At 35.0% G+C, this 14540-nt stretch overlaps 3 protein-coding genes, 1 long non-coding RNA gene, 3 other non-coding genes and 1 pseudogene across 15 annotated transcripts; 1 reads left to right on the top strand and 7 right to left on the bottom strand.

Moving 5' to 3' along the window:
• Positions 1-16: 16 nt before the first annotated feature.
• AT1G32410 (Vacuolar protein sorting 55 (VPS55) family protein) lies at positions 17-1793 on the bottom strand. 5 transcript variants are annotated; one of them, NM_179410.4, is made up of 5 exons: positions 1667-1793; positions 1096-1224; positions 947-986; positions 651-735; positions 17-493 (listed from the first exon to the last, which is right to left on the bottom strand). In NM_179410.4, the coding sequence occupies exons 2-5, from the start codon at positions 1192-1194 to the stop codon at positions 295-297; spliced, it is 423 nt and encodes a 140-aa protein (NP_849741.1). In that variant the 5' UTR covers positions 1195-1224; positions 1667-1793; the 3' UTR covers positions 17-294. The 5 variants fall into 5 exon arrangements, with proteins under 5 accessions (NP_849741.1, NP_001077643.1, NP_001077645.1 ...); NM_001084174.1 differs by having other exon boundaries at positions 26-493; positions 1096-1217; NM_001084176.1 differs by having other exon boundaries at positions 26-493; positions 1096-1217; positions 1671-1764.
• A 2210-nt stretch (positions 1794-4003) lies between these two features.
• Positions 4004-6528, top strand: TOM2A (tobamovirus multiplication 2A). Of its 3 annotated transcripts, none has more exons than NM_102974.5 (7): positions 4004-4226; positions 4636-4957; positions 5064-5163; positions 5330-5410; positions 5539-5643; positions 5798-6007; positions 6092-6528. In NM_102974.5, exons 2-7 carry the CDS (start codon positions 4719-4721, stop codon positions 6197-6199), a joined length of 843 nt encoding a protein of 280 aa, NP_564399.1. In that variant the 5' UTR covers positions 4004-4226; positions 4636-4718; the 3' UTR covers positions 6200-6528. The 3 variants fall into 3 exon arrangements, with proteins under 3 accessions (NP_564399.1, NP_973952.1, NP_001031127.1); NM_202223.3 differs by having other exon boundaries at positions 4127-4226; positions 4445-4957; positions 6092-6486; NM_001036050.2 differs by having other exon boundaries at positions 4127-4957; positions 6092-6489.
• Positions 6529-6884: 356 nt separating this feature from the next.
• AT1G32390 lies at positions 6885-7463 on the bottom strand (annotated as a pseudogene; the record flags this gene model as incomplete). Its single annotated transcript has 1 exon — positions 6885-7463.
• A 1510-nt stretch (positions 7464-8973) lies between these two features.
• On the bottom strand, positions 8974-9264 carry AT1G06557. The gene has a single exon (NR_139106.1). It is a non-coding gene; the product is annotated as an other RNA (long non-coding RNA).
• Positions 9265-10215: 951 nt separating this feature from the next.
• AT1G06553 lies at positions 10216-10357 on the bottom strand. The gene has a single exon (NR_139105.1). It is a non-coding gene; the product is annotated as an other RNA (small nucleolar RNA).
• Positions 10358-10447: 90 nt separating this feature from the next.
• Positions 10448-10532, bottom strand: AT1G32385. The gene has a single exon (NR_139814.1). It is a non-coding gene; the product is annotated as a snoRNA (small nucleolar RNA).
• Positions 10533-10597: 65 nt separating this feature from the next.
• On the bottom strand, positions 10598-10682 carry AT1G06547. Its single transcript, NR_139104.1, has one exon. It is a non-coding gene; the product is annotated as an other RNA (small nucleolar RNA).
• Positions 10683-11071: 389 nt separating this feature from the next.
• On the bottom strand, positions 11072-13858 carry PRS2 (phosphoribosyl pyrophosphate (PRPP) synthase 2). 2 transcript variants are annotated; one of them, NM_102972.3, is made up of 8 exons: positions 13416-13858; positions 12839-13003; positions 12504-12752; positions 12281-12424; positions 12026-12193; positions 11879-11948; positions 11634-11715; positions 11072-11543 (listed from the first exon to the last, which is right to left on the bottom strand). In NM_102972.3, the coding sequence occupies exons 1-8, from the start codon at positions 13557-13559 to the stop codon at positions 11363-11365; spliced, it is 1203 nt and encodes a 400-aa protein (NP_174516.1). In that variant the 5' UTR covers positions 13560-13858; the 3' UTR covers positions 11072-11362. The 2 variants fall into 2 exon arrangements, with proteins under 2 accessions (NP_174516.1, NP_001322345.1); NM_001333007.1 differs by having other exon boundaries at positions 12839-13858.
• Positions 13859-14540: the final 682 nt, after the last annotated feature.

Raw genomic sequence — 14540 nt, 5'->3', positions numbered from 1 at the left:
TCTTTATCTAAAAGACTCAGTTTTTCAATATGCTTTTGTAAAGAAAATTTATATATATTCCACCAAATAATAAATATGTTCTATACATCAAAACGTAACAAAACCACCCAAAAAAAAAATCATTCATACATACACTTGACACACAAACTCTTAAACTTGTGAAAATCCAATCAGTGAGTCATTCCATAGAAACAAGATGTTTTCGTTTCGAAGCATCAATCGAACGGGGAAGTGATAAAAGGCTGAGACTTTGTTGAGGTTTAAACAAATGATGATGAATTTGTGTGTGTCTTTTTAAATGTAGCTGTAATAGTTGTCACTGGCATCTCCTATGCAAATGTAACCCAAAATAGCCACGAGGAAGACAACGTAGGATGAGAGATCAAGGGCTAATGCGCCCCAACCGATGAGTCCGGCGTGTTTTAGAATCGATGGTATCGCGACGCTTCCAACTGCTGATGCACCAGTCAAGAACTTGGCTGCATTGATCCAACTGCATAAAAGAAAATGTTCATGTAAGCTCAGCGAGTTTCTTTGATATACCTAGACTTAGAAAGTCGATAATTGTAGTTGTGGGTTCACTTGGAATGTAACGTAAATGCAAATGCAAACCTAAACAAACAATGGAGGCCTGTATATAAATTGCTTACCTATTATCTGACTCGTTGAATAGAGATGTACTGTCTGATCCACCAAAGAAGAGCAAAGGCATTGGGAGGAGCACATACATTATAACTGCAAAGCAATATCAGATTCTGATTAACCGCAAGAAAGAGTTTAAAATCCATCACCATTGATATAATAATGGTTTTTCCAAGTTCCCTGACACTTTTTATGTAACCAAACAAGATTTAAAACAGACTACTTTCATCGATATAAAATGCAGTTTGCAAGACTAAAGATCGAACCAACAAAGAGATATTGGAGGTCGAGCGAAACAACTCACCACTTAGCATTGGCCACCAGTTATTGAACAGAGCACAAGCCTGGAACAAAATTAGCAACAAAGGGTTTAAACACAAGTATGAATCTACTATTGGCAGGAGAAGCATAAACAGGCAGGATCAAAACTTGAAAGAATCTCTTGGGGGATACCAGAATCTGCAACACAATCCCTGTAGATACAAGGATTGCTAAGAAAGCTATCTTCCCCATATCCAAACAAGTGCGCAGGTATCCAGGTACGTCTGCCATTGACAAGTCCTTCCACGATAAACCTGAAAGCTAATAATTAGAGAGAGACTTAAGTTTTTTGAGTTTCTAATGATAACGTCAAGCTATTAACGTTTACTAAGACCTTCAAAGATAAAATCAGTGAGCCAATCTTCAATTAAACATCAAAAGAATCCCCAAGAAAGTATCACTAAATATCTGATTTTTCTACTTCTCCATTCGCTAACTAACTGTGACAAAAATAATTATTTTCCAAAAATTTGAGAAAACTTCTCATTCTTCTATTCTTTTCTTTTTTGAAGAAGGTTTGAATTCGACAAAGCTCAACTACTTCCAAGAAATTCGAAGAAAATCTGATATTACTGATACAGTGATACCAATCCCAATCGCCAGAATTGATTTCACACGGATCCAAAGTTCAAAGAAAAAGGGGAAAATCACACAACAATAGCAACAATTTGAAGAATTTCAACCAGATAGATGAGAATCATACCGACCAAGTTTAGCCGATCAAATCTTTTTTTTTCACGAACCCGACTGTTGTTGTTGATTCGCTTCAAATATCAAATTTTTCAGACATTAATCATAGGTAAACCCTTCTGTCTTTCTGTTTTTGTAATATCGGAACTTCTATCAGCTGTGGTCGAGTCCATCGTAATATTGGTAAGCCCTTTGATGATGATCGGCCACGTGTGTACCAAACCCGATACGGTTTGACCTTATTTAGTCCGGTCCAGTCATGTCTGTTGCAGAACCACAGCAGGTGTGAGTTGGCAAGTGTGGAATCAAGTGACCAATAAAAAAGATTTAGAAATGACGCATGGAGGCTAATAACGGGCAGATGTGAGAAGGCCGTTAGAAGCTATAAGAGACTAAGAGTCATGAGCAGATTATTTCCATCATCATCAAGAATCATTTGTAAAAATCTAAAAACCCAAAAACAATTCATAACTAAGTTCTCTCATCTCGAGAGCTAACGCTTTATCATTTTGGTGTTTTAGGAACATCGGAGTGATTGTTACGTTTATTGATCGTTGATCGGAGAAGTGAAGTTGTTCAAATGAGAATCGGTGACTTTGATGTATTAATGTCCAACCCAAAATCTTAGTATTAACTCAAATTGGTACTTTTTAGTGTGTAAAGTAATCCCATTTACCTATTTATACTGATTTTTTTTATATAAAACAAACTTTTTTTGTTTATTTATGTTGTTGAGAGTGATTTTCCGACTACTAATCTGACTGCGTGTAAAGTAATCTGACTACTGATTTTTTTTATATAAAACAAACTTTTTTTGTTTATTTATGTTGTTGAGAGTGATTTTCCGACTACTAATCTGACTACTAATTTTTTGTAAAAATCTAAAAACCCAAAAACAATTCATAACTAAGTTCTCTCATCTCGAGAGCTAACGCTTTATCATTTTGGTGTTTTAGGAACATCGGAGTGATTGTTACGTTTATTGATCGTTGATCGGAGAAGTGAAGTTGTTCAAATGAGAATCGGTGACTTTGATGTATTAATGTCCAACCCAAAATCTTAGTATTAACTCAAATTGGTACTTTTTAGTGTGTAAAGTAATCCCATTTACCTATTTATACTGATTTTTTTTATATAAAACAAACTTTTTTTGTTTATTTATGTTGTTGAGAGTGATTTTCCGACTACTAATCTGACTGCGTGTAAAGTAATCTGACTACTGATTTTTTTTATATAAAACAAACTTTTTTTGTTTATTTATGTTGTTGAGAGTGATTTTCCGACTACTAATCTGACTGCGTGTAAAGTAATCTGACTACTGATTTTTTTTATATAAAACAAACTTTTTTTGTTTATTTATGTTGTTGAGAGTGATTTTCCGACTACTAATCTGACTACTAATTTTTTGTAAAAATCTAAAAACCCAAAAACAATTCATAACTAAGTTCTCTCATCTCGAGAGCTAACGCTTTATCATTTTGGTGTTTTAGGAACATCGGAGTGATTGTTACGTTTATTGATCGTTGATCGGAGAAGTGAAGTTGTTCAAATGAGAATCGGTGACTTTGATGTATTAATGTCCAACCCAAAATCTTAGTATTAACTCAAATTGGTACTTTTTAGTGTGTAAAGTAATCCCATTTACCTATTTATACTGATTTTTTTTATATAAAACAAACTTTTTTTGTTTATTTATGTTGTTGAGAGTGATTTTCCGAATAAAATTTTGTCAAAATCCTTCATACAATGTGATAATTTTTTTGGTTTTTCGAAATGATCATTATGAGATTATCAATTCTAACAATTAAACTTTGAAAACAACATTTTTATAAACCGAATTTCTAAATTATTTTTTGGATATTTTGACGGACAAGGTAATAAAAAATTGATAAGATATTTAACGCAGATCATAAACATACAAAATACGTTTTCTCGATAAAAATATTGTTTAACCCACAGAACAGTCTTGGTTCGTGAAAGCTCGTGACAATTTCGTAGGATAGACAAATCCTTTAAGCTGCCTTTTAGGCGATGAACAAAGCATTTTCATTTTCGTGTTAATTTCGCTCTATCATAGCTTCCTTTTGTAAACAAATCGAACGGACTACACAAATCTTCAATTATTTTCAGAAAAGATTTTATACGTAAATATTAAAAGTGCTTGTAAATTTAACTTCAAAAAAATAAAACTAAAGCTTTGTATTTTGTAATGTCTTGGAGTCTTTAGGACATATAGACATGTGTAGTACATTCCATTCCACACAAAACTAATTTTAATTGCCGACAGAAATCAGAAAGGATAAAGAATCTGTAAACTGAAATTATTCAACGACACACGTATTCGTAGTTGGGCTCCTGAAAAACTAAAATGGCCTATCTACCCATTGGACTTGTCACTTCATCTTCAAATTTAAATTGCCAGCTGGCATTTGTATGACACAGCAAAATTCCAAACAAATATTTTCCCATCCTTGGATTTTTCATCCCCTTCCTCTCGGCGACAAGAACAACAACAACACAAAAAAACTCAAAACCATCGCGAACATCGAAGAATCATCTCTCAACAATTCTCCGTAAGTTTCCATCATCTTCTTCTTCCACTCTCTCAATCTCGTGCTTCGATTGCGTAATTTCGATTTTGTTCTCCCGATCTGAACTTATTCGTTCGTAATTTTGTTCACGGAAAAAAAAATTGGTGGAATCATTTCTCTTAGATTACGAGATATCTCTGTGATTTGGTCGTTTTTTATGTCGATTAGAGAAAATTAATTGGTGTATCTCTCATTCTCAGCTCTATGAGAGGCTTGATTCGTGTGTATAGCAATTGAATTTGGGCAGGACATCACAATTTCATTGAAGTTTGATTTTTAGTCAAAATTCATTTCTTAGTTTTGATGATATTTTAGATAGAATCTTTATCATTGATCTATCTTTGGGATTGTTATTATGAACTCATTGAAATTTAGTTTTTTGTTCTTTTAGGATAATTCTTTGGACTGATGAATTAAAGGGAAACGCTGAGTGTAAATCATACAACAGTTCTAAGTCGTGAAAACAAAAAAAAGATGGCTTGTAGAGGTTGTTTGGAGTGTTTGTTGAAGTTACTCAACTTTCTCCTGGCTGTTGCTGGACTTGGCATGATTGGTTATGGTATCTATTTATTCGTTGAGTACAAGAGAGTTACCGATAATTCTGTTACATTCGATTTGACTAATGGAGATCAAAGTTACGTTTCGTTTGGGAGGCCTATTCTTATGGCTGTGTCACTGTCTTCTAATATCTTTGACAATCTTCCCAAAGCGTGGTATGTGATTATCGTCTTTTACTTTATATATTGGGTTCAAAAACAGAGTCTTGGTTTGTTGCACTTCTTTAGTTCTTATGTTCTTTGATTTTGTTTTATCATGCAGGTTCATATACTTGTTCATTGGTATTGGTGTGGCTCTCTTTGTTATTTCTTGCTGTGGCTGTGTTGGTACTTGTTCGAGGAGTGTCTGCTGCTTATCTTGCGTATCCTAATTACTTAACTTGCTTTTCTTATCCAACATTTCCTGTTAGATAAATACTGCCTTGACCTTTAGTTATATGCTCAGGTTATTGGTATCTTTGCTTAGTTATGATAGGATCCTTAAGCAAACTAAAAGTCTTAACCTTTCATTTCCTTAATTGAGAATAGTACTCTCTTCTTCTGATCTTGTTGATCTTGGTGGAGCTTGGATTCGCAGCATTTATTTTCTTCGATAACAGCTGGAGAGATGTGAGTTATCTTCTTTTTTTGTCTGTTTCCCTCTTGGGTTAGACTTCATGTTGCCTTATAACTTGACATGATCTGCAGACAGGACTGCACAAGTACTTAGCTAACCGTTTTGTATTATTGTTCTCTAGGAACTTCCTTCTGACAGGACTGGAAACTTCGATACGATATATAATTTCCTTAGAGAGAACTGGAAGATTGTAAGATGGGTAGCTCTAGGAGCAGTTGTTTTCGAGGTAATAGCAAGCACAAGTTCAGACTATCATTGAAAATCAAGAACAAACTATCTTTGAAAGATAAATATCCCTGCGGAAGTGTTTGTAGACTGTTGTATGGCAATAGAAACATGTCATCTTTAAAAACTCTTAATGATGTCTTGTTTACTCGCAGGCTTTACTCTTCTTGCTTGCCCTTATGGTCAGGGCAGCTAATACACCAGCAGAGTATGACAGTGATGATGAATATCTTGCTCCAAGGCAACAAATCAGGCAGCCATTCATCAACCGCCAAGCCGCCCCTGTCACTGGTGTCCCAGTTGCTCCTACTTTGGACCAACGCCCAAGCCGCAGTGACCCTTGGAGTGCACGTATGAGGGAAAAGGTAACAAGATTATAACGTGCTGAAATTAAAAAAAAGCATTAGTGCGATACCGAGATTCACTGATTGCTTTTTTTTTTGAAACAGTATGGGCTTGACACATCTGAGTTCACATACAATCCCTCAGAGTCACACCGGTTCCAGCAAATGCCAGCGCAACCAAACGAAGAAAAGGGCCGATGCACCATCATGTGAGTCCATTTTAAAAGTCTTGAAGAGTTCAGTTAATTCTCTTTTCCTGTGTCTTTATTATTTCTGCGTGTAACAATCAAGAGTGTCAGTAAAAGTAGGATTCTTGTTTCTGGGTTGATGATGACTCTAGCATTTGAGATCTCTAATCAACCTAGTCACGGTCTCAAAACTCATTTGTTGTGTCTGTGTAGTCTTTTGTAAGGATTCACCATTATGAATATTCATCTTGGTTCCCAGTCTGATCCAGTCCTATGTTTCTTATTATATATAAAAAATTCACTTTCTTCATGTTACACGCCCAGAATTTTCGCGTGCTCTACATTTTAGCCAATAATAATGCAGATTAAGTGCTATTTTAGAAACTTTAACATCCATATGAGAAAGTTGGGTATGAAGAAGATGCATAAGGTTTGCTCTGCTCATAGATCCTTTTTTTTTTTTTTGAATAAAATGTCAAATTATATTCAAAAGAAAAATATACTTTTTACATCAGCTTTTTTGAGATTTTGATAATAAAAGAAAACAGAACTAGAACAAAAACAGAGTAAATAGAATGGAGAGAGCAAAAACAGAGTCTTCTTTCTTGGAGGATGCTAAGGACGCATGGCGAACCATACTTGCAGCCCCTTTTCGAGTCGAAGTTCCCCTTTCTTTTGGATTGTCGATAGCTGGTTTCTAATTGTCTTGTCTATCTGTCGCATGAGGTTTGAAGCTGAACGTGACGCCTCACCGTGATTGAATGAATGGAGACTTGGAATGTGTACCTAGATAAGAAATTCTGGATGCAATCAGGCTGAGAATCAGATATGTAATTCACCACAGCAGACCAATCTGTGGAAAAACCATCTTTGTACACATTCTTTGCGATTGAAGTCCAGATTTCAGAAGAATAGTGGCATTGGAAAAACAGATGGTCTCGTGTTTCCATAGGGCTAGAGCAAAAAACACAGGTCGTGGGTGTCCCATTGTTCCATGTCATCATACGATCAACCATGGAAAGTCGATTCCTAACTGCGAGCCAAGCACAAAAAGAGAATTTTGGCGTTGCGTGAGCGAACCAAACTCCTGTATGCCACGCCCTCTGATTTGATGATGTTCGGATATGATTCCATGTGTCTTTCGTGGAGAAGGTAGCCTTAAAGACGTCCGCTTTCCCCCTCCAGAGGATGGCTTCCTCTCGCTCTATGTTCCGCTGCTGGTATTTCTGAAGCAGAATCTCCTCAAACTCGTTTAGAATCCTTACATAGCAGCTTCTCTGCAATTTCATCACCTCACTGTCCTGCTTATAAATCTTCGCTATCCCTCTCGGTTATGCGTTTATTTTTCTCGATCCTATTTGATGATACTGTGATAGAAGCTATGAATTTGTTTATGTAGAATGTTATTGGGTTATTGACTTTTGTGTATATGAGATTTTTATGCAGCAGTTATGTAGAACTTATGTTTTGTGCAGCAGTTGATATTTGATTGCGGCAAATCAAGAGTTCTTGTGTATATTGTGTGGGTTACAAGTAATTGATTACATAAAGTAGTAACCTCTCTTGCTGATCCAATTGGCAAATTACTCACTTTTTCCGTAAATGTGGGAAACATACGATTATAAAAGGATAAACACTCAACGTTCTTACCAAGAAAGGTTAGAAAGAGTTTTATGTTTATAAGCACATCTTAGTGAGTTCGAACAAAGTTTGAGGTTGAACAGTTTTGTAAAAAATTAAACGAGAACAATATAGGCTGAAACTATTTTAACCACGTGTCAACTTTCACACAATTTCACACGTCACACAAATCTCTTTTGACACTGTCAACTGTGAAGGTTTTATAACTTAAAGAGTTGTACATGAAATGCTTAAGTTATAATTCTGTTAACTATGAAGCATTTATAACTTAAATCTTGAATTATAAATGTTTTATCAAAAGTAAGTGTTACTGGTTCAATATTTATAAAAAGTTTACGTACATTAAAAGTTATGAGTTATTGAATTAATAATTTTAGAAATTCATTCAAAATGTTTGAACAAACAAAAAAAATCAAAATCTTGAGTTACTGACTTTTCAGATTATAATAAAGTTTAGTGTTATTGGTTGATTAACTTTTAAAAAAAATTGAACCAATAAGACTTTCAAAATCCTAGGGTAAAGGTGATATTCCCCATAAAATCTATGTGAATCTGTAAAATTATTCTAAAAGTTTCTAAATAAATTTTGCAATCTTTATAAGAAGAATTCTAAAATCGAATAATCAACTCTATTGATTGCATTATTAAGTAAATAATATTTAGTTTCATTCCTTTTTTTTAATAGAAAAACAACTATTGATTACATTAATAAATTTATAATCAAACTTTTAGTGTATTGTTGAAAGCTCGCGATTGCTGAGAATATAAGTGATGCAGTATTTTGGAACCTTATGGATGACCAATACACAACATATTCAAAATAGTTTCTGCTTAACTTTTGTAATGATTACGAAGCATCGAAAAGGTTCATAGACACCAAAGGGGAGCACTATTGTTATGGGTATTCAAGCTATAAAACATTATTGTTAACAATGGTACTTGGTAATTATTCCATCAAGAAACAGATAATTTGTATCAAAATTGTGGATTGAAATAGAGTTATGGGTAAGAGTAGCAATTTCTTACAACCAAATCAAAGATACTTGTTGCTCTTTTGTTACAGTATACTAGTGTACAATTTGTGTATATTATATAATTGTAACTAAGAATGAATGATATTATTGTTGGAACTTTTGAATAAGAACTCGAAGAATGTTGATTCCCTAAAGATCCACGAGGTGGATTTTACGACATAAAATATTTCATTCCGAGCGTTTTTTATCTCTTACACAAAAACACAAAAATACTTACTATGGCATTTTTTCGATCACCATTGTTATTGGAGTGGCTTCGGATAAAAGACGTATCCAAAAAGAGGTGAGAGTTGCTATTGAAGATTTAGTGAGGGCTTATCCAGATATGCAAAATGTAACTCTTGAGTTTATCGACATGAATAATCTAAAAAAACAATATTCTGATCGTGAAATTCAGCTTCGGATGCAAAGGTAGATGAAAAATGTTACAGAAAGATTGAAACAAATTTATCAAAGTTTAGTTTGTAACACATTTGAAGCGTAACGATTTGCTATTGGAATTTATGACTAACTTGCTATAGAGAGATTGAAACAAATTTGTCAGAGTTCAGTTTGTAACACATTTGAAGCTTACCACAACCATATAGGCGCAAACATTGTTTAAAACAAAAAACAATCAATTATTTTTTGCCATAGATATACATAAATAACTGCATATATTTTCTTTTATTTATTGTAAAATTTCAAAATTTGTATTAATCAACTCTACCACATCAAAATTTTCTCCTAACGTGACAACCATTTAATTCGACTCGTTTCTATTCAGTGATCGCCTGTTGTGCATCTCGTCTCCATTCGCTAGACCGACGTTGATAAACCCAGGAGATTTCGACTCTTCCATATTCTACATAAAGTCCATAGTGGTATTTGCCTAGTTAGGGAATCCAATCGTTTACCGTTACAACTCGCAAATATCACTTTGAGCTTGTCTTCAAATGAGTCAAGGACTAACGTGTTTTTTTTGGAAAAAAATGCGACGAAAATTGTCCCCATTATGGTGGTCTTTACCTTCATTTTATTGTTTTTTTTCCTTCCTAATATGGGATTCATGGCCATCAATTTGTTGAATTAATGTTCAGACATATACACTTTTGTACATTGAACCCATCCCCGGTTTACAAAGGTTCTTATCATAATTGGGCTTTAATTTAACCATCCAAACATTTAGTCTACAAATATGCTTTAATCATAGCTGCACATTAACTATCCGACCATTGCTCCACCTACGGGACTATAATCTCAACTGATAAGCATATTGTCTAAGCGTTTGGTTAGTTATGATCGTAAATAACCTGATTTTTATTCTGAATTTTAATTATTACATAAGAGACTTCTTTTGAAACAAAATCTTTGGAAGAAAAAAAACGAATGTAGCGACTTGTTCGAGGCCATTATCAATACGAAAAACAAAATTTGATAGGCACGGAGAATCGCAAAACTTGTTATCGCCAACCTTCAAGGCAACTCACGTCATTTAAACTAGACGCCCTTGCTCTGCTAATTGGCTTAATGTTTATGACAAGAAGAAACAAATCGAACTCTTCACGAATTCATTATCAATACCAAAAAAAATAGAACTTAGAATATGAGATTGGGGACATCAGTTCTCCAAGGTGAAAAACACATCAATGTAATATTATCAGTCGCAAATTACCCATTTGTTTTATGATAATCATCATCTGCCCCACTTTCAACAAAACTAATGATCTAATAAAAAAAAATCATTGGGAGGGTTTTTATTAAGAGTAGATCAGAACCTGTCGAGATATCACAATAACATCACTCAAATGTTGTCAGTGGATTGACAGACTGTGAATTCTTTATCGTCACTTCGACCACACACCAAAAAATAGAACAAAAGAAAAGCTTAGAACTCTAAGGTTATGTTTGCCGTCAACGATGAATAACTTCATCTCTGGCACACGGTAGTTACATCACAGCAACTACTCAAGATTTTCGAACATAAGAATTCAAAACCACAAAAGAATATGATTAAACTATGAAACAGAGATTATAGGGAGACATATCGGACCACAGAGAGACGAAGGAAACACTTATCTGTTTCAAGCGGCGATGAAAAGACTATTTATATGCAACGACGGGCTTGATAAAACCCTAATTTGTTCCTTTTTTTTTGCAATAAAAATTGGTTAACCGAAGAAAGAACACTAAACCATAAAAATTAGTCACTTATTTCATAAAATGCCAAAACTATTTATTGCCAGAAATATGCAAGTTGGGGAAATTGTTAATTTAGAAATTCTCAATAAATCCTGAGAAATAATGTTTACACCATAATGTAATTATTTTCAATAAACCAAAATATTAAAATTTTATTGTCATTGATATCTCATAACTCTATTATGCTAAAAAGAAGAAAAGATAGAACTGTGACATACTTTAGGTGAGTAAGAGAAGCAAGACATGGTTAGACTAGAAACTGTCGAGAAGAAGTAGAACAAAAAAGAGGAACTTAGACCGATCCTAAACCGATTAACAAAAACCAACAAGTATCAAAGGAAAATACTACTAACGGAGCTATCATCATGGACACGCCAAATGGTCTCACCCAGAAGATTAGCCACCGATAATATCGTTAACTGCGGGAAGTAATTCTTCTCCGCTACTGGTAAAGTATTCGTCACTATCACTTCTTGCAGCAAACCGCTTGATAACCGCTCTATCGCAGGAGGACTGTGACATTGATTCATTCAAGAAAACGGTCTCTTAGTTTCATAAACGAAAATGGAGAAGAACTGGTAAAACTCAAGCTAATGGGTTTACCTGAAAACAGCGTGTGTACAGCAAGCGTAAACCTCACGTGCACCCTCCTCGTGTAAAAGAGCTGCTCCTTTCACAATGGTTCCTGTAAATAAGAAGATAAAAAACTGGTTCTTAGTAATGTATGGCCTGCAAATCACAGAATAATCTCTATTTAGTAATATCTCGATTATGGCCTAGAGTTTGGAAGCTTTTGTTTATAACAAACATATCAACGGAAAGAGGAGTTTCTGGCAATTTTTACTAACCAGCTGTATCAATAATATCATCCACCATTACTGCCACCTTCCCTTTAACATCACCGATTAGGTTCATGACCTGTGGGAAAGAGTATTATCAACACATGAGAACTTGCGTGTAGAAAGGATAAAATGAAGGTAAATTTAAATTTTTACCTCAGCGACATTGTGGCCGTGACGCCTTTTATCGACAATGGCAAGTGGTGCATCAGATAATTTCTTAGCAAATGCACGTGCCCTGGCTACTCCACCAACATCAGGAGAAACCACTACCAAATCCTCAGAGGAAATTGACTTGCTAGCAAGATAATCAAGTATCACAGGCTGAAATGTAATCACAATTGTGTAAGATTTTAAAGGTTGCATAAAAAGTAGAGGCTTGTCTATCAAAAAGGTTGAAACTTAAGATACCTGGCAATAGACATGATCCACTGGTATGTCAAAATAACCCATGGATTGTCCTGAATGAAGATCACAAGCCAGAACCCTATCTGCACCGGCTTCTGTTATAAGGTTTGCTACCAATTTGGCAGCAATAGATTCACGCCCTTGTGTCTGAAAACATCAATAGATACATCAGATGAAATTACTTGACATACTGTATCTACCATTGAAGAAGACAAAAAGAACCTACCTTTCTATCAGCTCTTGCGTATCCAAAATACGGAATCACAGCTGTGACTTTCTTAGCTGATGCTCTTCGGCAAGCATCCACCATGATCAATAGCTCCATGAGATTCTCATTAGTTGGAGTGCAAGTAGGCTGCACCAAAAAGACATCGCAACCTCTAACACTTTCTTTGAGCTGAACATAGATCTCTCCATCAGCAAATCTCTTTATGCTAACCTTCCCAAGCTCCAGACCCATATACCAAGCAATTTCCTTCACAAAATTCCAAGAGTTTAGCATATACTTCACCAGAAGAAAACTTGATTAAAAAAGACAACCAAAGGTCTCGAGAAAACTACCTGAGATAAAGCTGGATTAGCAGTACCAGAGAACAACTTGAGCTTAGTATTGTTTCTACTAACCGATTTCTCCAACCGTGAAGAATCAAAGAACTTAGGAATTGTCGTCTCATTAATAATTGGAACACGAGCGTTCCCGTTTAGTGCCTTAGGCAAATTGCATTTCTATCAAACACAATGACAAGGAATTGTGAAACCAAATTCAAAATGTTAGACACAAAATTTAACCAACACACGATCTCTCTTACATCTCTCTACAAACATAAGAATAACCAAACATTCATGAACAGTATTCAACACACAAGATTCCAAAGCTGAAAGTTCCAAATTCCAAATTCTACAGTCACATACATGGACAAAGTCAAGCCAAGAGCGACGACAACACACAAATTCTCACAAAATTAGCCTGTAAACGAACTGCTAATAGCATCTACTAAATCCAGAAAAATCTCACAGATCATCAAAGCATAGATTCATCCAAAAACAATTTGAATTTTCTTATAACAAATACATGAAACGCAATGTGAATATCGAATTCATTCATTAACATGAAGGAAAAAAAATGCTCAATGCTCACCGCGTAACCAGAAACGCAGATTCGAGAGCGAGACTCAGTGGTCCTGAAAGAAATCGAGGAACGGGAGAAGAGAGACGAAGACGACGAGGAGAGATACGAAGGAATCTTAACGGAGGGAGGAGAAGTCAGAGCCAACGACGCCATATGTAAATATATACGTCGGAAACACCTGGAATCTCTTGAGTCACGGCAAATATCAGACTCCTCTCAACGTTAAGAATTCCGATAGAGAAGAGAACTAATCGAAGGATATTAGGATTTAGGGTTCCAAATTTGGAGTGAGAAACGAAGGAGAAGGAGGAGAAGAAGAAGGTAATGGTGAATATGTTTGTTGTTGTTTCTTTCTTCTCCGGGAAGAAGAGTGACTCAAGCGGTGCGGCGATGGGTCTTCTCTCTTTCTCGAAATTTGGAATTTTCAATTGTAATTTTGTTACACTAAAAACATACAAAAATAAATATTGTTTAGAAACGGTGTCGTTTGGTTGATGGCTAAAATCGTCTCTGCTCGTAGCTTTCACAGCTTACGTGTCATGTAGGACTTAACATTGAAGGAGTCGAAAAGAGAAATTGTTTTCAAACACAAATTCTAAAGAATCTCATACTGATTCCTAATGCCCACTTGTTTCTAAGCATTTTTCATGCCACTTTAGGATTCCAATAACTAATTATGAACATAAATTTTCTAAAAAAAGAATATATTTTCAGCAAAAAAACTTTTTTTAAAAAAAAAACCATTTGTATTTTGGGTTCTTTCGGCTATACAAATAGATTGGGTCACATCATTAATATTGGCCATTGCAACAATTGAAAAGTGCAAATTTTGGAAAGAACAAGTCAAAAACTCAAAAGGTGAAGATGTGATTCTTCTCCTACATAAAAAAGGTTACAACTTACAAAAGACCTCTTCAAGGTACTTACAAAACATCATAGAGATTGCCTTAATACTTGTTTTGAGTTTAAAGAGATCCAAATTGAAAACATATGCAGCCATAAGGATTTGTTGCCATTTGTGTGAAACTGAAAAGGCAAACGGGTTATAATAATAAGAAGCCACAATGTCATATTTAACACATTAAAGATATAAGGAGATGTGATTAGCCATTGCCACGACCTCTTGCGTATCCG

The sequence above is a fragment of the Arabidopsis thaliana genome (genome assembly GCF_000001735.4).
Source record: "Arabidopsis thaliana chromosome 1 sequence".
Taxonomy (NCBI): domain Eukaryota; kingdom Viridiplantae; phylum Streptophyta; class Magnoliopsida; order Brassicales; family Brassicaceae; genus Arabidopsis; species Arabidopsis thaliana.
Note: the sequence above shows the minus strand (reverse complement) of the source record. Positions and strands in the feature narration are given on the sequence as shown.

What these genes read in the sequence shown, in the direction of transcription:
- AT1G32410 (NM_179410.4), bottom strand. Translation starts at nt 1,194, where the DNA reads ATGGCAGACGTACCTGGATACCTGCGCACTTGTTTGGATATGGGGAAG. An exon ending in GGATTGTGTTGCAGATTCTG is followed by an intron (nt 987 to 1,095) that starts GTATCCCCCAAG and finishes ATTTTGTTCCAG; the next exon opens with GCTTGTGCTCTGTTCAATAA. An exon ending in TTCAACGAGTCAGATAATAG is followed by an intron (nt 494 to 650) that starts GTAAGCAATTTA and finishes TCTTTTATGCAG; the next exon opens with TTGGATCAATGCAGCCAAGT.
- TOM2A (NM_102974.5), top strand. Translation starts at nt 4,719, where the DNA reads ATGGCTTGTAGAGGTTGTTTGGAGTGTTTGTTGAAGTTACTCAACTTT. An exon ending in GACAATCTTCCCAAAGCGTG is followed by an intron (nt 4,958 to 5,063) that starts GTATGTGATTAT and finishes TTTATCATGCAG; the next exon opens with GTTCATATACTTGTTCATTG. An exon ending in TAGGAGCAGTTGTTTTCGAG is followed by an intron (nt 5,644 to 5,797) that starts GTAATAGCAAGC and finishes GTTTACTCGCAG; the next exon opens with GCTTTACTCTTCTTGCTTGC.
- PRS2 (NM_102972.3), bottom strand. Translation starts at nt 13,559, where the DNA reads ATGGCGTCGTTGGCTCTGACTTCTCCTCCCTCCGTTAAGATTCCTTCG. An exon ending in CTAATCCAGCTTTATCTCAG is followed by an intron (nt 12,753 to 12,838) that starts GTAGTTTTCTCG and finishes AATTTTGTGAAG; the next exon opens with GAAATTGCTTGGTATATGGG. An exon ending in TGATATTATTGATACAGCTG is followed by an intron (nt 11,716 to 11,878) that starts GTTAGTAAAAAT and finishes TCTTATTTACAG; the next exon opens with GAACCATTGTGAAAGGAGCA.